The sequence below is a fragment of the Pinus tabuliformis genome, chromosome J (assembly GCF_031772625.1).
Source record: "Pinus tabuliformis cultivar Carrire ecotype Pingquan chromosome J, CPIR1, whole genome shotgun sequence".
In the NCBI taxonomy this organism is placed as follows: domain Eukaryota; kingdom Viridiplantae; phylum Streptophyta; class Pinopsida; order Pinales; family Pinaceae; genus Pinus; species Pinus tabuliformis.
This window is the reverse complement of record NC_142295.1, coordinates 1,562,349,381-1,562,370,505: the sequence shown is the minus strand read 5'-3', so window position 1 is coordinate 1,562,370,505 and position 21,125 is coordinate 1,562,349,381. Positions and strand designations below refer to the sequence as shown.

The 21,125-nt window shown below is 34.7% G+C and overlaps 1 protein-coding gene across 1 annotated transcript; it reads left to right on the top strand.

Moving 5' to 3' along the window:
• Positions 1-9,039: 9,039 nt before the first annotated feature.
• On the top strand, positions 9,040-18,255 carry LOC149233461 (uncharacterized). Its single transcript, XM_089382201.1, has 5 exons — positions 9,040-9,148; positions 15,489-15,595; positions 16,484-16,563; positions 17,700-17,792; positions 17,965-18,255. Exons 3-5 carry the CDS (start codon positions 16,525-16,527, stop codon positions 18,253-18,255), a joined length of 423 nt encoding a protein of 140 aa, XP_089238327.1. The 5' UTR covers positions 9,040-9,148; positions 15,489-15,595; positions 16,484-16,524.
• Positions 18,256-21,125: the final 2,870 nt, after the last annotated feature.

The window sequence follows — 21,125 nt, the reverse complement described above, 5'->3', positions numbered from 1 at the left end:
CCAGAAACCCACCCGATTTCGAATAGGATAGAAAGCGGAAGGAGGGGAATTGGGAGGATAACCCGAAAAAGAGGCTGCGGGAATGAAAAAAAGCCAGTGCTGGAACCTATGGATCTCACTCCCATGTTTGATGTGCTGATCATAGATCATTCGCACACGAAAACCCCGATTCGCTCCAGAAAATTCGTAGATCATTCGCGGCAGGAAACTCCGATTCGCTCCAGAAAACCTCGATTTCGAACAGGAAAAAAGGCGAAGGAGGGGGAATTGGGAGGATAACCAGAAAAAATGCGGTGGGAACGAAAAAGGGCCAGTACTGGAAACTATGGATCTCCTCCATCTTCAGTATGCTGACCATAGAACATTCGCTCTGGGAAAACCCTGATTTGGAATAGGAAAAAAGGTGGAAGGAGGGACTTGGGAGGATTACCAAAAACAAAAAGGACGCGATGGAACGAAAAAGGGCCAGCAATACAGATCATCGTTAGATTGAAGTTGTTGAAGCTATTGGTGGCAAGAGAGAAGGAAAGTGCACGGGTCAGGGAGGCAGTGGGATATGTTCCCTTGTTCAGGTATAATTGATTCTATTCTTGAAACAGAAGCAGACATTTCAATCGATTTTGTAGACTACAAGAATGTGTTCTCTCATCAAGATATGTATGATTTTGTTCCAGATAAAAGATGGATTGTCTCAGTAATGATAGTATTGATGTGTTGTTCCCTCTGATGTAATGACTGGTTACAAAGTTTGTAGGTTTTTTTACATGACTCTTGCCACAGGAAGTCTCTCGCTCTAAATCTTTATTGTTCTTAAGGGACCTTGTTATTGCTCTCAGTTACAGTCTCCCATCTCTTGTATACTACATTGTACACTGTTCATCCATTCATCAATGATCACATTGACATAGAGACATTGTTCCTTTGCAACATAGTAGGCTTCACTCCACATATGTGTCTCACTATCCTCTGTATATATATATAGATGTGTCTTTGGCTCTACATAGTTCATATGGCTCACGATGTATAAGACTTTGTTCCTCTGCATTATGTATAAAATTAACACACAGGTTGACTAACACGTTCCTCTATAACAAAGTCAGTTTGAATGAATCTACATTGCTTCTCTGCGACATATGTTGGCACTGATGCATAGTTAATATGGAATCGATACTCAAAATATATGTAATCTAACCAATAGCATCAAATGGTATCATCTTATATGACCATGGAAATAACTCCTAATGAAGACTGTAATCTTACAGAGACCAGCATAAATAAACATGTTGAATTTAAGATCCATAAGGCACTGTTCAATATTTTTTAAGTGACAAGACACCATTGTTGAGAATTCGATGTTTGTATGTAATCTAACCAACAGCATCAAATGGCATCATCTTATATGACCATGGAAAGAACTCCTAATGAAGACTGTAATCTTACAGAGACCAGCATAAATAAACTCGTTGAATTTAAGATCCACAAGGCACTGTTGAGTTTTTTTTAAGTGACAAGACACCATTGTTGACAATTCGCTGTTTAGATTCAAGTCTAGGGCATATAGTTGGCATAGTAAGAAAAGATATGTTGCTCCCTCAGAACTCACTGATACTTCTCACTGGCACTAGCTAGTAAGGTGCCTATGAAGAAGTGAAAGGAACAAATCTCTATGATACCAAAGATCATCTGAATTCACTTCTAAGGAATGTCATACTTTTGCTGTGTCTTCAATCTCCATAATAAGTCCAGGAGTATCCACCGATCTTCATTCTCTGAAGCATTGATCTATCTCATTGGTATAATTTCCTTTGCCTATCTTCAATATCATAATCAAGGAAGAGCATATGCATGGGCAGATTGTTCTGGCAGTCAGTGATATTGTTGACATCCACTGTCTATACTATTAGCATTTGAAAATCAAAACTAAGTGACAAGACACCGTTGTTGACAATTCGTCGTTTAGATTCAATTCTAGGGCATATAGTTGGCATAGTAAGAAAAGATATGTTGCTCCCTCAGAACTCACTGATACTTCTCACTGGCACTAGCTAGTAAGGTGCCTATGAAGAAGTGAAAGGAACAAATCTCTATGATACCAAAGATCATCTGACTTCACTTCTAAGGAATGTCATACTTTTGCTGTGTCTTCAGTCTCCATAATAAGTCCAGGAGTATCCATTGATCTTCATTCTCTGAAGCATAGATCTATCTCATTGGTATAATTTCCTTTGCCTATCTTCAATATCATAATCAAGGAAGAGCATATGCATGGGCAGATTGTTCTGGCAGTCAGTGATATTGTTGACATCCACTGTCTATACTATTAGAATTTCAAAATCAAAACTATCTTCTACAATTGGGGTTTCAGTGGAAGCAGGGTTTCAAATCATAACCAGTCTGAAAAACACTGGCTAGAATTGTACGATTAACTAAGCTTTAGTCTGAAAAACACTGGTTAGAATTGTACAGTTATCAAAGCTACTAAAACTAACAAACAAAAAATAATATAAACACTTTTAACACCAACCTTATATTTATTTAATTATTATAAATTATGATTTTATATATTTTTAAGAACATCTCGAAGTTAGTTGACTTATGTTGTATATAATAATGGTGTATTACATTATATTAAACCTATTAATATTAATATGTATTTAGTTATCCATGGTCTGAGCTTGGTGAAGTACCCAGTGACATTTTCAGGGCAGAATGGCATTTCGTTAGTAGGAAACTTGGTTAGGTCTTAGCCATTGAACCGCATAGAAGATTATTACCTCTAATTGTCAAAGCAACACACCTTTGAAAAGCTTGGATTAGTTTTTACCATGTCTGTGGTCACATTGAAATGTTTGTCCACAGCCGCTCGGTCACTGTACTGTACACCAGTGGTTTCATTGGATGGTGCAGTGTCTTGCACACTGGCCAGATGCTAGAATGAATTATGTATGATTTTGGCAATATCACGATTACAGCCTGCTCTAGATTTGCACTGTTGACTAGTGCATCAACGATTGATTGAAAACTGTGGATTGCACGTGAAGAGGGCCCGTTTGTGTCCTGTAAATTTATTGCTGAGGTTAATTCAATTGTAGATTTAGGTAATATTTTAGTTTTAATGATGGTAGCAGAATCTAATTCAATTGTAAATTTAGATGATATTTTAATTGGAATGATAACAGTTAAATTAATTGTTTGGCCTCGCTCGTCTTTATAACATCCCAAAAAGCTACCAATAAAAATATCCAAAAATATACTGATTGGAAATACAATTGAGTCACCCAATGAGAAATGGGAAATGTACAGTTGGTACATTTATCACATATGCTAGGGAGTCACACCACAATCCAAGCTTTCTCTTTTAGTAGGCTTTAGTGTGTTACTGTTCTGGCATGCATTATGGCGATACCATCCCTACAGGAGCTATGGTCATTATTAGAAAGATTTCTGGTGAGCTTAGTATGCATTGATACAGTGGTTTTAGGAGATGGTTTATAAGGAGTGCAATGCAGATGTTGAGTGTAGAAACATACAAATCACATATGGAAATTTTATTATGGCTTTCTAGTGGGAGTGATTAGCTTGTTGGAGACCAGAACTTCAGATGCTACCGAATACAGAAAACACTCTCATTTTCTTTTTTGCCTGCCTTTCTCGAAACCTCGTTCTGGATAATCCACTCATCAGAGGTATGAAAGTGAAGGACTTGAAATACCAACCTTCATCTCCCAGATGCTGGGAACTTGGGAGAGAATGCTGGATGGTTTCAAGATCTCACTTCTGTGGAATATGGTTTCAATATTTTCATGCTGATCCTGAGACCTCGGGTGAGCAATCTGTCATTAGCAGATCCCAGTCTTTAAGCAGTTAGTCCTGTTTGGACACTAGGAGATCCCTCTTTAGCTCCTTTTACTGCTTTCATGAACCCCACCCATCTTAGTGACTGGTTCCTTAGCTCCTTTCGATTCACGAAGCAGGGTTTCAAATCATAACCAGTCTGAAAAACCATTGGAGTTGGGGGCTCTTTGACTAGGTTCTGAAAGTGCATGCTATTTGTAAGATTGGTGTAATGAAAGGAAGGGTAAAGAGGGTATAGCCAAAGTAATTGATAGGTTTCTGGTGGACACAAAATTGTCAGGGTCCTAGTACATCCATTTTGACAGCCAGATATCCTTTCAAGATGCGGACAAGCGACTTCGTTCGGGGATTGGGGTGGGTGGGTCAATAGTCATTTTGATGTTCTCAGTGACCGACATTTTCTTGTGATCTATGCTACTTTCGACGAGAAATTGAACAAATTGGATTGGGTGGGAGGTATGCAAAAATTTCTAAGGCATCACCTGGTCTCACCGGTGCAATTTGTCTTTCCATCCATGGATGCATAGTATACACCTACTTGCTGTGAATAAGATCTATAATTCTTTCTTCGTGACCCGCGGGTCTAAGCAAGAGTGAGACGCATTTCACAGCATTCTGTATCGTTTCTGCATTCATTAGGTTGGTTATAACATAATTGCATATGACTTATGGAGGGGATCTAGTAATTCGTTCATAATACGATACATGTTTCGACGGTTGGTGGTCAATGGATGTGTGTTTGACTACATGAAAGCTTTCAAAAGTGTAAGATGTGGATTATTACTAGTCGATTGAGCAAGCAAAGAATTATTTCTTTTTAGTGAGTGCATACAGGAAACTGCTATAATTACTCATACTGCTATTAGTAGTAGGGTTTACCACCTTTTGAGATTCTCTATCCTGACAACTAAACCTTCCTATCTTTTGTCAATATCAATGGTCGTCAATATCAATCACTCTTTCTTTCTTATTAGACGTTAGACGTTCAACGATGGAGCGGGGTTCAGCAATTAGTGCATGCAGATATTCTAGCTGTTTCGACCAAGTTTCTCATAACCTATTACTCGAGCTCCTAAAAGAACACATCAAGGATCCTCTCCACTTATACCTCACCCGAAACTTCTATTTTGATCTTCACGATCAACCTATTTCTCTATTAGAATGAGACACATTTTTCTCTCTGATCGATACAGTAACCAGCATGTCATGTAGATGAACCAGAGGGAGCAGCAGAGCAGTGCCCACCATAGGCTTCGTATTCTCACCCAAAAGCTAGCTTCAATCCCTTCCCAGCAAATAAGAACTCAGCAGGTTTTGGCTATCCCAGTTATTGACCCAAATGTCAGTAGATGGATGCTTTGGCTCCCTAACTTTCAGGTATGCTCCGGGTAATGGAACTAAAATAGAAACTGCTTATAGGTCATCAAGCTCAACATGATGATGGTAATCAACAGCTTCATGAACCACTGGATCTAGATCTACTCTATCAACAACTTAGCTAAGAGACTCCCTATGATGCTGCTACTGGTGCTACTACTCCTGAACCTGGACCACCTGTAACCAGTGTTTTTAAAACCGTTTTTAAAAACCGGTTACCGGTCAAACCGGCCGGTTAGCAAGGCTGCCGATCTGAACTGGCCAAAAAACCTGGTTTGATAGGGCATTTCGCCATTTTTTAGCCCTAACCGGTGAAAACCGACCGGTTTAGGACGGAACCGACCGGTTTTAGGCACGCCCAGCAAAACATGTAAAAAAGGTGGATTTTGACTGTGGTTTAGGGGTTTTGGGGGGGAAGTAAAGGTGTTTTCCCTCCAAAAGGCTATATAAATGAATGTAAGGGTATATAAATGAATGTAGGCTGTCTGAAAATAGAACCAGCCCAAAACACCATAGAACCAATACCAACACAATTACACAACAAAGAAAGGGGGGCTTCTTGAGGAAATCTAAAAGAGAGACCGTTGAATTAGTATGGTCAACTATAGGAGCACCAAGCAGCAAGATCTATTGATGAGAATAACACTGCCACTGAAAGTACATCCAAGAGAAACCAAGAGAATGATCTTGTAAATAGTATGTCCAAGAAGGAAAAACATCAGTGTGGAAGAGAACGATCCACACAAAAAGCTAATCCATTTTTAAAAATCTCAGAAGATGATAAGTCCTACAAAGCTTACTAGAAACTTCAGCAAAAGCATTAAGAGGAGTCCCCCTTTTCAAACAACCAGCCATACGTGTGAGAGAGGTGGAGTCTGTACCAGGAATATCATCTTCTAAAGTTGTTACAACCCAATCTGAAAATTAACTGTCATAGAAATAGTCCATCCAATCCAACAAGAGGTCAGTCTCTTCGAAGACTTCAAGACAGCCTGCTAAAATGTGGCCAGAAGGAGGGTTTGAAACCCTACAATAAATACAATCTAGAAAACCTAGTTGCACAAACATTAGGGAAAATGCCACTAGTCAATAGTCTCTTGAGTCACTTGTATAACACAATAATTTATGCTGCCAAACAATCCATCAGATGAAATATCAGAGGTGGATCCATTTCAACAAAAGGTCAGTCTTTGTGAAGACTTCAAGAGAGCCTGGTAAAAGGGCTAGAAAGAGGGTTTGAAACCCTACAATAAAGACAATCTAGAAAGCCTAGTTGCACAACCATTAGGGAAAATGCCATTAGTCAATAGTGTCTTGGGTCAATTGTATAACACAAAAAATTATGCTGCCAAACAATCCATCAGTTCAAATATCAGAGGTGGACCCACCTAGTGGCTCTAAAGAAGAAATTTTAGCTGTGACTGTTGGCTTAAACAGAAAGAAAGATATGGTGCACCTTAGAAGAGCAGCAAAAGAATACTTGTAGATTCCAACAGTACCCATAACTGTATAGACATCAAATAAGCTAAGAAACTAAACCTAATTGTGTACCCCACTCCATAGTTAAAATCATTGATCGATAAAAGGTCAAGATAGTAAAAAGATTCCATAAAGTCATGGTTCAAATACAAGAATTGGAACATTTAACACAACTCTATGCTATTCAGCTCAATGAGATGGGTAGGGTACTAGGTGTTGAATAGTTGATGCAGTGGGGTGCTTATAACATTAAACTTGAAGAATAGTTCAAGTAATTTAACTAGAAAAGACAAAATTATGAACTATATGGGTTGAAAGTTCCCATCACAAATGATCTACAACTAATAGAAAGGGGCAAGAAACACAAACAAACATATAACCGCAAAGAAAGTATGTTACCATGGATTATCAAGGTTTCACATTGAATAACTAGGCCAAAAGACTTTAGAATATGATGTGCACACTGCAAAGGAACCTCACCATCACTCAAATCAAGAACTGAGTCAAACTCCCACAACTAAATAAAGATGATGCTACCAAGAAAGCATGCTCAGCAAGAGAAAATCTCATTTATTATGCTTTGAGGACAAAACATTCTTAAGAGGGTGGCAATGTAGTAGGAACAATACTAATTATGCCAATGAAAGGTCAAAGGCCACACACCTCGTGACCAATCACTGTATATCTATACACAGTCAAGAGGCCCAATGTCGATATCATTCTTAATAAATTCATATCAATCAATCATTATCCAGTATTTTAATTTACAATTGCAGATATACTCTATCAATCTTAGTAATAAACAAGGACTATTTATTCCAGTCTCCATCCATGAGGTGGTTATGGGACCCCACATCAGTGCTTACAGCAACCTTAGTCACCTTAGTCACCTTAGGCAAAGACACAACTGTGTCATTTCAGCATCAAGATCCAAACATTAATTCAAGTCACAATGGGAAGATATTACAACATTAAGGTTTTCACATGGGTAGATTTCCAAGGAATCCTAATGCAGATAATAAACTCATATAAGTTTCATGTAATTTTAAATACCGCAACAATGATTTGACCAAAATAACCTTGCTGTCAAAACAAACCAATATACCACTTCAAAATAATCTTAAGTCTGTTATTAAGCACAAATAAAAACTTACAAATTCCTTTGGGAAATCTATTGGAGAGTGCTTGTTCCTCCCAACCAACATGCAGGCATCACCAACTCTCGAGCATAGACTTCTTCCTTCTAGGAACAACACCTTCTTAGTCCCTTAGTAATATTTTATAAATTTTTACTAGTAGATTTTTCTTAGCAGTTGTTTTTAGGGTTTGCCTTTTACCAGGCTTTTTCTTTTACTAGGATGGGTGATGCTAGGGCATTATTAGAAATTAGATTTTTATTAAATTAGAAATGATATTTTTATCAAATTATAGATTAGATTTCTTTCTAATTTCTAATTGGTAAAGATCTATTGCTTTTCTTTTAACTAGGATGGGTGATGCCAGGACATCATCTTTATCTAATTTATAATTAGATTGTTATCAAATTAGAAATTAGTTTTTTTATAAAATTTCTAAATAAAAATTAGATTTGTCTCAAATTTCTAATTAAAAATTAATTTTTTTCTAATTTTTAATTGGTAAAAGTCTGTTGCTGTTTGTATGTAATTATATAAAAATATGCTGATGTTAAAAAGAGAAATGTTTTTTTTTTAGAAAAAAGCATGAAGTGGGAAAAACAATGGCATGAAGTCTTTTATTACTGTTTTTGAGTGAGGTCTTTTATAAACAACAACAGATTTTTACCAATTAGAAATTGGATTTTTAACAAATTTCCAAATGTTTTTTAATCTAATTACAGAACATAAACAACAACAGATTTTTACATAATTACATAATACAAACAACAACAGATTTTTACCAATTAGAAATTTCTAATTGGTAAAAACTGCTGCTGTTTGTATTATGTAATAAAAACAACATATTTTTAGCAATTAGAAATTAGATTTACCAAATTTTGAAATGTTTCTTTATCTAATTACAGAACATAAACAGCAGCAGATTTTACAAGTCCCTCCTCTTGAAGGTAGAACTGGGTGAGTGATTTGCAAGTGACCTGGAAATCTTCTTCATCCTCTATCACAAAACAGAGTATTTCTATGTTAGTCAGTCGAACTCACATGGAAAATCCAATCTGTGATATGTTTTATTTCTCTAAAATAAAACAAAATTAATCATAAGTTGCATTTCAGATTTGTTTTTGACTTGCATCTCAATCAGCGATATTAGGCTATATATCTCAATAAATTACTGTTTTCATTGTCACGTTCCAGGTACTCCTTTGAGGTCAAGTCCTGAATTCTGGATTTTATTGCTTTAAGTTCGGGCTTGAATGTGCTTTGGAGCTGTTCAACACACTCACTCAGTAGTTGTTGCTGAGGTAAGATTTTTCTAGCCTTCATGATGAGAACTATTGTTGAATCTATTTAGAAATGTCTGTCTTCTTTTACATTTTCAATCACTCTATTCATCTCATTTGCATTCATATCTGTAAGTGGAATCTTAATTTTTTTTCAACTTGTTCGAAAAGGGAGGATTGAATTCAAAATTATCACTTGTAGATATTGTTGTAGTGCTAGGTTCCTTTAGAAGAATCTTGTTCTTGCCACATGAAACTAAATACAGAAGTCAAATAAGATCTTCATCTTCCAAATTTAGTTGAGATTTAATTTCTACACAGCTCAGCTTCGTAGCTTCATTGAACAGCAATAGCAGAGCTGCTTGGTATGTTGTTACTGCCAAATCTATTACCGATGGCTCTTGGCTCTACACAGTTCATATGGCTCATGATGTATAAGACTTTGTTCCTCTGCATTATGTATAACATTAACACACAGGTCGACTGACACGTTCCTCTACGTTAGTCTAGGGCATATAGTTGGCATAGTAAGAAAATATATGTTGCTCCCTCAGAACTCACTGATACTTCTCACTGGCACTAGCTAGTAAGGTTCCTATGAAGAAGTGAAAGGAACAAATCTCTATGATAGCAAAGATCATCTGACTTAACTTCTAAGGAATGTCATACTTTTGCTGTGTCTTCAATCTCCATAATAAGTCCAGGAGTATCCACTGATCTTCATTCTATGAAGCATAGATCTATCTCATTGGTATAATTTCCTTTGCCTATCTTCAATATCATAATCAAGGAAGAGCATATGCATGGGCAGATTGTTCTGGCAGTCAGTGATATTATTGACATCCACTGTCTATACTATTAGCATTTGAAAATCAAAACTAAGTGACAAGACACCATTGTTGACAATTCGCCGTTTAGATTCAAGTCTAGGTCATATAGTTGGCATAGTAAGAAAAGATATGTTGCTCCCTCAGAACTCACTGATACTTCTCACTGGCACTAGCTAGTAAGGTGCCTATGAAGAAGTGAAAGGAACAAATCTCTATGATACCAAAGATCATCTGACTTCACTTCTAAGGAATGTCATACTTTTGCTGTGTCTTTAGTCTCCATAATAAGTCCAGGAGTATCCATTGATCTTCATTCTCTGAAGCATAGATCTATCTCATTGGTATAATTTCCTTAACCTATCTTCAATATCATAATCAAGGAAGAGCATATGCATGGGCAGATTGTTCTGGCAGTCAGTGATATTGTTGACATCCACTGTCAATACTATTAGCATTTCAAAACCAAAACTATCTTCTACACTTGGGGTTTCAGACGAAGCAGGGTTTCAAATCATAACCAGTCTGAAAAACACTGGTTAGAATTGTACAGTTAACTAAGCTTTAGTCTGAAAAACACTGGTTAGAATTGTACAGTTATCAAAGCTACTAAAACTAACAAACAAAAAATAATATAAACACTTTTGACACCAACCTTATATTTATTTAATTATTATAAATTATGATTTTATATATTTTTAAGAACATCTCGAAGTTAGTTGACTTATGTTGTATATAATAATGGTGTATTACATTATATTAAACCTATTAATATTAATATGTATTTAGTTATCCATGGTCTGAGCTTGGTGAAGTACCCAGTGACATTTTCAGGGCAGAATGGCATTTCGTTAGTAGGAAACTTGGTTAGGTCTTAGCCATTGAACACATAGAAGATTATTACCTCTAATTGTCAAAGCAACACACCTTTGAAAAGCTTGGATTAGTTTTGACCATGTCTGTGGTCACATTGAAATGTTTGTCCACAGCCGCTCGGTCACTGTACTATACACCAGTGGTTTCATTGGATGGTGCAGTGTCTTGCACACTGGCCAGATGCCAGAATGAATTATGTATGATTTTGGCAATATCACGATTACAACCTACTCTAGATTTGCACTGTTGACTAGTGCATCAACGATTGATTGAAAATTGTGGATTGCACGTGAAGAGGGCCCGTTTGTGTCCTGTAAATTTATTGCTGAGGTTAATTCAATTGTAGATTTAGGTAATATTTTAGTTTTAATGATGGTAGCAGAATCTAATTCAATTGTAAATTTAGATGATATTTTAATTGGAATGATAACAGTTAAATTAATTGTTTGGCCTCGCTCGTCTTTATAACATCCCAAAAAGCTACCAATAAAAATATCCAAAAATATACTGATTGGAAATACAATTGAGTCACCCAATGAGAAATGGGAAATGTACAGTTGGTACATTTATCACATATGCTAGGGAGTCACACCACAATCCAAGCTTTCTCTTTTAGTAGGCTTTAGTGTGTTACTGCTGTTTCATGCATTATGGCGATACCATCCCTACAGGAGCTATGGTCATTATTAGAAAGATTTCTGGTGAGCTTAGTATGCATTGATACCGTGGTTTTAGGAGATGGTTTATAAGGAGTGCAATGCAGATGTTGAGTGTAGAAACATACAGATCACATATGGAAATTTCATTATAGCTTTCTAGTGGGAGTGATTAGCTTGTTGGAGACCAGAACTTCATGAAATGTCTGTCTTCTTTTAAATTTTCAATCACTCTATTCATCTCATTTGCATTCATATCTGTAAGTGGAATCTTAATTTTTTTTCAACTTGTTCGAAAATGGAGGATTGAGTTCAAAATTATCACTTGTAGATATTGTTGTAGTGCTAGGTTCCTTTATAAGAATCTTGTTCTTGCCACATGAAACTAAATACAGAAGTCAAATAAGATCTTCATCTTCCAAATTTAGTTGAGATTTAATTTCTACACAGCTCAGCTTCGTAGCTTCATTGAACAGCAATAGCAGAGCTGCTTGGTATGTTGTTACTGCCAAATCTATTACTGATGGCTCTTGGCTCTACACAGTTCATATGGCTCACGATGTATAAGACTTTGTTCCTCTGCATTATGTATAACATTAACACACAGGTCGACTGACACATTCCTCTACAACAAAGTCAGTTTGACTGAATGGCATCAATCTGCATTGCTTCTCTGCGACATATTTTGGCATTGATGCATAGTTAATATGTAATCGATACTCCATATATATGTAATCTAACCAATAGCGTTAAAATGGCATCATCTTATATGACCATGGAAATAACTCCTAATGAAGACTGTAATCTTACAGAGACCAGCATAAATAAACATGTTGAGTTTAAGATCCATAAGGCACCGTTGAGTATTTTTTAAGTGACAAGACACCATTGTTGAGAATTCGATGTTTATATGTAATTTAACCAATAGCATCAAATGGAATCATCTTATATGACCATGGAAAGAACTCCTAATGAAGACTGTAATCTTACAGAGACCAGCATAAATAAACTCATTGAATTTAAGATCCACAAGGCACTGTTGAGTTTTTTTTTAAGTGACAAGACACCATTGTTGACAATTCGCCGTTTAGATTCAAGTCTAGGGCATATAGTTGGCATAGTAAGAAAAGACATGTTGCTCCCTCAGAACTCACTGATACTTCTCACTGGCACTAGCTAGTAAGGTGCCTATGAAGAAGTGAAAGGAACAAATCTCTATGATACCAAAGATCATCTGACTTCACTTCTAAGGAATGTCATACTTTTGTTGTGTCTTCAATCTCCATAATAAGTCCAGGAGTATCCACTGATCTTCATTCTCTGAAGCATAGTTCTATCTCATTGGTATAATTTCCTTTGCCTATCTTAATTATCATAATCAAGGAAGAGCATATGCATGGGCAGATTGTTCTGGGAGTCAGTGATATTGTTGACATCCACTGTCTATACTATTAGCATTTGAAAATCAAAACTAAGTGACAAGACACCATTGTTGACAATTCGCTGTTTAGATTCAAGTCTAGGGCATATAGTTGGCATAGTAAGAAAAGATATGTTGCTCCCTCAGAACTCACTGATACTTCTCACTGGCACTAGCTAGTAAGGTGCCTATGAGGAAGTGAAAGGAACAAATCTCTATGATACCAAAGATCATCTGACTTCACTTCTAAGGAATGTCATACTTTTGCTGTGTCTTCAGTCTCCATAATAAGTCCAGGAGTATCCATTGATCTTCATTCTCTAAAGCATAGATCTATCTCATTGGTATAATTTCCTTTGCCTATCTTCAATATCATAATCAAGGAAGAGCATATGCATGGGCAGATTGTTCTGGCAGTCAGTGATATTGTTGACATCCACTGTCTATACTATTAGCATTTCAAAACCAAAACTATCTTCTACACTTGGGGTTTCAGACGAAGCAGGGTTTCAAATCATAACCAGTCTGAAAAACACTGGTTAGAATTGTACATTTATCAAAGCTACTAAAACTAACAAACAAAAAATAATATAAACACTTTTAACACCAACCTTATATTTATTTAATTATTATAAATTATGATTTTATATATTTTTAAGAACATCTCGAAGTTAGTTGACTTATGTTGTATATAATAATGGTGTATTACATTATATTAAACCTATTAATATTAATATGTATTTAGTTATCCATGGTGTTAGCTTGGTGAAGTACCTAGTGACATTTTCAGGGCAGAATGGCATTTCGTTAGTAGGAAACTTGGTTAGGTCTTAGCCATTGAACCGCATAGAAGATTATTACCTCTAATTGTCAAAGAAACACACCTTTGAAAAGCTTGGATTAGTTTTTACCATGTCTGTGGTCACATTGAAATATTTGTCCACAGCCGCTCGGTCACTGTACTGTACACCAGTGGTTTCATTGGATGGTGCAGTGTCTTGCACACTGGCCAGATGCCAGAATGAATTATGTATGATTTTGGCAATATCACGATTACAGCCTGCTCTAGATTTGCACTGTTGACTAGTGCATCAACGATTGATTGAAAACTGTGGATTGCACGTGAAGAGGGCCCGTTTGTGTCCTGTAAATTTATTGCTGAGGTTAATTCAATTGTAGATTTAAGTAATATTTTTGTTTTAATGATGGTAGCATAATCTAATTCAATTGTAAATTTAGATGATATTTTAATTGGAATGATAACAATTAAATTAATTGTTTGGCCTCGCTCGTCTTTATAACATCCCAAAAAGCTACCAATAAAAATATCCAAAAATATACTGATTGGAAATACAATTGAGTCACCCAATGAGAAATGGGAAATGTACAGTTGGTACAGTTATCACATATGCTAGGGAGTCACACCACAATCCAAGCTTTCTCTTTCAGTAGGCTTTAGTGTGTTACTGCTATGGCATGCATTATGGCGATACCATCCCTACAGGAGCTATGGTCATTATTAGAAAGATTTCTGGTGAGCTTAGTATGCATTGATACAGTGGTTTTAGGAGATGGTTTATAAGGAGTGCAATGCAGATGTTGAGTGTAGAAACATACAGATCACATATGGAAATTTCATTATGGCTTTCATTGTAGACAGAATACCGACTTTGAGCAATAGATTGCAAACTTTGCAATTGGACTTACAAGGACAACTTCCAGAGTCATTCTATGCTACACCTTCCAGAAGGCCGATGAATTGAAAACTTAATGGAAGCACAAAGAAAACCATAGATACCATTTCTGTTTACAGGCCAAGGCAATCCATAGGAAGTGATGAGGCTATGCACAGCTCATTAAAGGAGAGTTGTGCTGGGTTGGTGGGACAACTTAGTTTATGGAAGTTATAGAATCTACAGAAAGAAAATGAAACAACAGCGATGGATTCTGGAAAGGTAAGCTAAATTATGTATGAACTTCATATTTTTCCATCTTCTTTATCAGATTCATCTTAAGGAACATAGTACACAGTTGGTGCACTGTATGTGTGACATTTTTTCATTTTTTCCTTTCAAGAGATAAGTAAACAATTTGTTTCACAGAATATGTCATCACCTACACTGGAACAAAGGATGGAATCCTTCGACACACCACTGAAGACTCTTGGACATACTGAGGGCCATGATATATCTCCTTGCTTGTACACATTATTTGGACCAAAATGTAGTACGCCATTGACAAATCATGAGATTACATAAGATAATGATAAGGTTGTTACTGGCACACCATTTGAAAATGATCTGCAGTCTCCATTAGTGACTGAATAAGGGGGAGTTGACAATTTTGGCAATGAATTGCCACGGTTAGTTTATGTATTTCTATCCTCTATCGCAAAACAGAGTATTTCTATGTTAGTCAATCGAACTCACATGGAAAATCCAATCTGTGATATGTTTTATTTCTCTAAAATAAAACAAAATTAACCATAAGTTGCATTACAGATTTGTTTTCAACTTGCATCTCAATCAGCAATATTAGGCTATATATCTCAATAAATTACTGTTTTCATTGTCACGTTCCAGGTACTCCTTTGAGATCAAGTCCTAAATTTTGGATTTTATTGCTTTAAGTTCGGGCTTGAATGTGCTTTGGAGCTGTTCAACACACTCGCTCAATAGTTGTTGCTGAGGTAAGATTTTTCTAGCCTTCATGATGAGAACTATTCTTGAATCTTTTTAGAAATGTCTATCTTCTTTTACATTTTCGATCACTCTGTTCCTCTCATTTGCATTCATATCTGTAAGTGGAATCTTAATATTTTTCAACTTGTGCGAAAAGGGAGGATTGAATTCAAAATTATCACTTGTAGATATTGTTGCAGTGCTAGGTTCCTTTAGAAGAATCTTGTTCTTACCACATGAAACTAAATACAGAAATTGAATAAGATCTTCATCTTCCAAATTTTTAGCAAATAAAAATTGTTGTTGTTGGTATTATGTAATAAAAACAGCAGATTTTTAGCAATTAGAAATTAGATTTACCAAATTTTGAAATGTTTTTTTATCTAATTACAGAACATAAACAACAACAAATTTTTACATAATTACATAATACAAACAGCAGCAGATTTTTACCAATTAGAAATTTCTAATTGGTAAAAATCTGCTGCTGTTTTTATTATGTAATTATGTAAAAATCTGCTGTTGTTTATGTTCTGTAATTAGATAAAAAACATTTGGAAATTTGGTAAATCTAATTTCTAATTGCTAAAAATCTGCTATTTGTATTATGTAAGTATGTAAAAATCCGCTGCTTTTTACATTTTGTAATTATGTAAAAAGGGTAATGTTTATTTAGGAAAAAACATGAAGGGGGGAACAATGGCATGAGGTCTTTTATATACATGACAGCATAAGAGCTGAACCATTTTATCATTTAGCACTGGAGAATATGATTCCAAGAAAGGAAGAAATTGTCAAAATAGAAATTGTCACTTGGTTTTTAACTAAGTTGTTTGCAAATTCCGCCCTAGAGAGCCATTTTGAGATTATTCACCTTCAATCCTTTGTTTTTTAAGGGAGAACATCCTTTTCTATCGATCTCTTCTACTTTGAGGATATGGCAAGTGGAGAAGGAGGTGCAAGTGGATCGGAAAAGGTAAGCTTACTTTGTTTTTATAGAATAATTGCATAATATAATATGTTTTATTTTTTGTTTAAGGTTTGAAGTTAGAATTATAATTTTATAATTATACTTTGTGGCAAATCATTGAAATTTGGACAGGGAAAGAATCCGATAACGGAGTCCTTGCTTGAAGATGTTTTTGGGATAGAAGGACTCAAAAAACTTCAATCTTTGGATGCTGAATCCCTAATGCATTTTCTTAAGACAAAATCCCCTGAAGCTAATCAACTAGGTCCAGGTAATCAACAAGCTTTAGGAGAATCCATTAGTTCCCCATCCTCTCTTGGATCAAGAAAAAAATCGAAAAACGTGTTATTGACATCAAACACCAATAATGAAGAACATTGTGTTGAAACATCTTCTGTGGTGGCAACTCCTGGGACTGCAAATTCTTGTTCATCCTCATCTTATGCATCATCTATTGGTAGTTTAGGTACCAAGATAGAGTATGACCCTGTCTCAGGGGAGATAAGAAGGACAGAAGCAGGAAAACAATTCTTAAATAGGCTAAAGGACTCCTGCCTTCAACGATTTAGAGATCATCTTCACCTCACATTCTCCAAGATTCCACTTCACCTAAAAAAGATGGTGGTACAAGACATAGAGAATGAATTTGGTACCGGTTGGTCGGTTAAGAAGATAAAATTGCAAATGTCGCTCAATTGTAAGAGGTTTCGTTGCAACCAAACAAGAAAAATTTAAAAAATGCCTCAAGATCAAAGACTGAAACAAAGACCTATTGACGTACCTTTTAAAGTATGGAAAGAACTTGTAAAATCATATGAGAAGTTGGATGCACAAAGAAAAGCCGACAATGAGAGCATTCAGGTATTGAATTTTTCATTTAACATTATTTAGAATGTATTAATACTTATAAGTATCTTAGACATGTATTTGTGTGAAAATAAATTGAATTGGTTTATGTTTAAGGACAAGGCATCCAAGGCGAGGTTAACCAAGACAAAAGTCACTCATCGTAGTGGTCAGAAAGGTTTAAAAGCACTGATAACAACCTTTGTAAGTATATTAAACATGTGATATTTTTTAATAAATTTTGTACTAGAAGAAAGTCATTGTTATCTAATTTCTCCCTATTTACTGATTGATAGGAACTAAAATATGGAAGACCTCCAAATCATTTGGAAAAGGAGGTGCTGCAGCAAAAGAGATGGGTTGAATTTGTTGTTTGGATGGACTCTATGGTATGTAATCTTAGTTGGATTTCCAATATACTTTTAAACCATATTTTCATTTTATTTTTTAGTACTATTAGATATTATATCTTACCTCATTTTATGGTTAACATTGTATAACAAAAACATGCGTTGTGTTATGTAATTAATACTAACATGTAATATTGATTTTTTTTGTCAGAATGCTATAGGTAATGATTGCCAAGACGATGATCCAAATTATGTTCAACATATATCAGGAGATGATGAGGATGAGGATGAGGATGATGGTGGTGAAGGAGGAGATGATGATGATAGTTGCGGTGTTGGTGATGATGTGGATCAGAGTAATGAGGATGGTCAGATGATCATGAGGATGATCTTGGTGGTGGTAGCTAGGCATGCACATGCATTGTTTTTTATGAAGAAATTATTGTGTAGAATGACATTGTTATGTTTAGATGGGTGTTGTGAATTTACCCTATATCAATGAGACATTTTGATTTTGTAATCATACGATGAGTTTGAGTTTGATTTATGTATGTTGTTAATTTATCGTAGAATAACGACATTCATGAAATATTTTGATTTGTTAATCATATTTGAATTTTAGTTGTTTTGATTAAAAATAATACTGATTTTATTAGTATTATGTTGCTATTTTATACATGTTTTGAAAATTGTTAATGACACATTGTTATTTTTTTGGATGGATGTTGTCAATTTCTCTTAAATTTCTTTACAAATGATTTTGAATTGTGATATCTGCTTTAATGATATTTAGAAACTATCATATATTTCACTATGAATCTATAAAGGGGGTCATATATGTAAAGAAAAATATACTCTATATAAGAAGTCAAATGCGGATGTAACCATGGATGCAAAATTGAAAGTAAAATTGGATGTTAAACTAGGAATTAATACAAAATGCAAACAATTGACATACAAAGTGTTTTAAATTAGAAGTGAAAAATTGTGCAATAGTTGACACAAAGAAGGGAACAAAACATGGCATACAAAAGGATATCAAATTGGGCAAAAACAAGGACACATAAATGGGCACCAAATTAGATGCAAAAAAAGACAACAACTAGATGTAAAATAAGATGCAAAGTTGAGCATTAAAAAGAAGCAAAAAACGTTACAAATTAATATGCCAAATGATGATGCAAATAATGGTGTAAATTTGGGATGCAAACTTGGGTGCAAAAAAGGAAAAAAAAAAAAAGATGTAAGAAAAGACATAAAACAAGATGCAAAATGGGGCTGAAAAAAGGTGAAACCAAGGATGCCATATTGGATGTAAAAAATGATTCCTAATCACATGCAAATTTAGGCTATGCAAATTTAGGCTCGAACTCAGACACAAAATTATATGCAAATGTGGACACAAAATGAGGCAAAAAAAGATGCAAATTTGGATGGTGAAAACGATGTAAAACTAGACACCAAAAAGATGCAAAATTGGATGAAAAAGTCAGTGTAAATAATGGTGCAACATTGGACACAAGTAGACACAAAAAAATGGTGCAAAAAGGGGCATAAAATAGCTTAAAATTGGATGCAAAACTTGGTGCAAAAACAAATACAAAATTAGACGTAAAAAATGGCTCTACATTGAATGTACCATTAGACACAAAATAAGATGCAAAGGTGGACACAACACATGACTCAACATAAGATGCAAATATAAATGCAAATTTGGATGCTCAAAATGATGTAACATTAGATGCAAGAGATGGTGTTAAAAATGTTGCAAAATTGGATGAAACAAATGACACAAAATATGGTGCAAAATGAGATGGGAAAAATGAAGACAAATCAAACGTAAATGTGGATGTAAAAAATGGCCCAAAAAAAGATGCAAAAATGGGCACAAAAATGGATGCAAAATTTGGTGCTAAATCAAATTCAACACATGGTGAAAAGATAGGCACCAAAGCTGGTGCAAAAATAGAAGCAAAAACTAGTGTAAGACTAGATACAAAACCTGGCGTAAGACTAGATGCAAAAACTGACACAAAATGGATGCATAAAAAGACGTTAAATTGGATTCAAAATACAGTGTAAACTTGATGCAAATGATGGTGCAAAAATGGAAGCAAAGAATGACACAAAATATGAAGCAAAAGAGAATGAAAAATAGATGCAAAAAATGACACAAAACTAGAAGCAAAACCTGTCATAAAATAAAATGCAAATCTTGGTTCAAAATTTGACGCAAAAAATGATGCATAGTTTGGTGTAAAAAATGATGCAAAATCTAACGTGAAAAATGATGCAAAATCAGGTGCAAAAAAGGACACTTTAAAAATTGTACAATAGAGCCAGATTTAGCGCCAGGTTGCTCATCACAATTACAAAAAAATGCACTAAAATCTGGCGCTAAATCTGGCGTAAATTGCTGGTTTTGTTGTAGTGATTAATTTGCAAATACCTAGTGTTGAGTTCTTTGGTTTATATATTCACATAATTTTCCATTTGGCTTTCGCTAAAGGTGATTTATTGAATAGTGATGATTGCTTAAATTATTTTAGTGGCAAAATCAAAGGCTACACTAATTCATTTATGTAGTGGTAAAATGTATGTATGTATGTTTGTTTATTTTCTTTTATACATGTATATTTTGTCTAAATTTCTTTTTTTTTAAGCTTCCGCATGTGATTTCTATTAATAAAAAAGAGTATTACATTGATAACAGTTATGTTGTCTTGACCAAAAGATTCACGGAGGAGACCAGTTTACAAAAAACCATTAAAATTGAATAAATGTCAAAGTGTCCGTGCCCTGTGGTCCGTAGGGGGTGTATTAATGGAGCTATAGAGGTGGAAATAGCGCTCGCCAATTTGTGTTTAGTGTTTTGGTGTATAAATTGGATGGTTACACCGATGTCTTATATATATTAATATTATTATATAAATAATGAAATTTATATATATTAAATATTATTTTTTTTATTTTTTTTAAATATAAAGATAATTTATAGATAACATAAAATTTATTTATGTAACGAGTGTTAAGTGGATTATTTAAAAATTATGAAAAATTAGTTAGTTACAACTACTTTTCATGAATATCGTCATATATGAATGACTTTGTTAAATCTCAAAAAATAATATCTAATAAAATTTATTTAAATTTTAAAAAAATATTATATAATTTAAATATATTTAACTTTTCATAAAAATGTACCTATCACTCTTAAATATCATAATCAATATTTTGATTCACATAAATCATCTAAACCATTTAAACCTTTCCTATATTTATATTTTAAAAACTATCAAATATATAAAAAAAAATCCTAAAAAAAAAATTATGTAAAGTCATGCCAATGAAAACAAATGAATATGTGAAGTC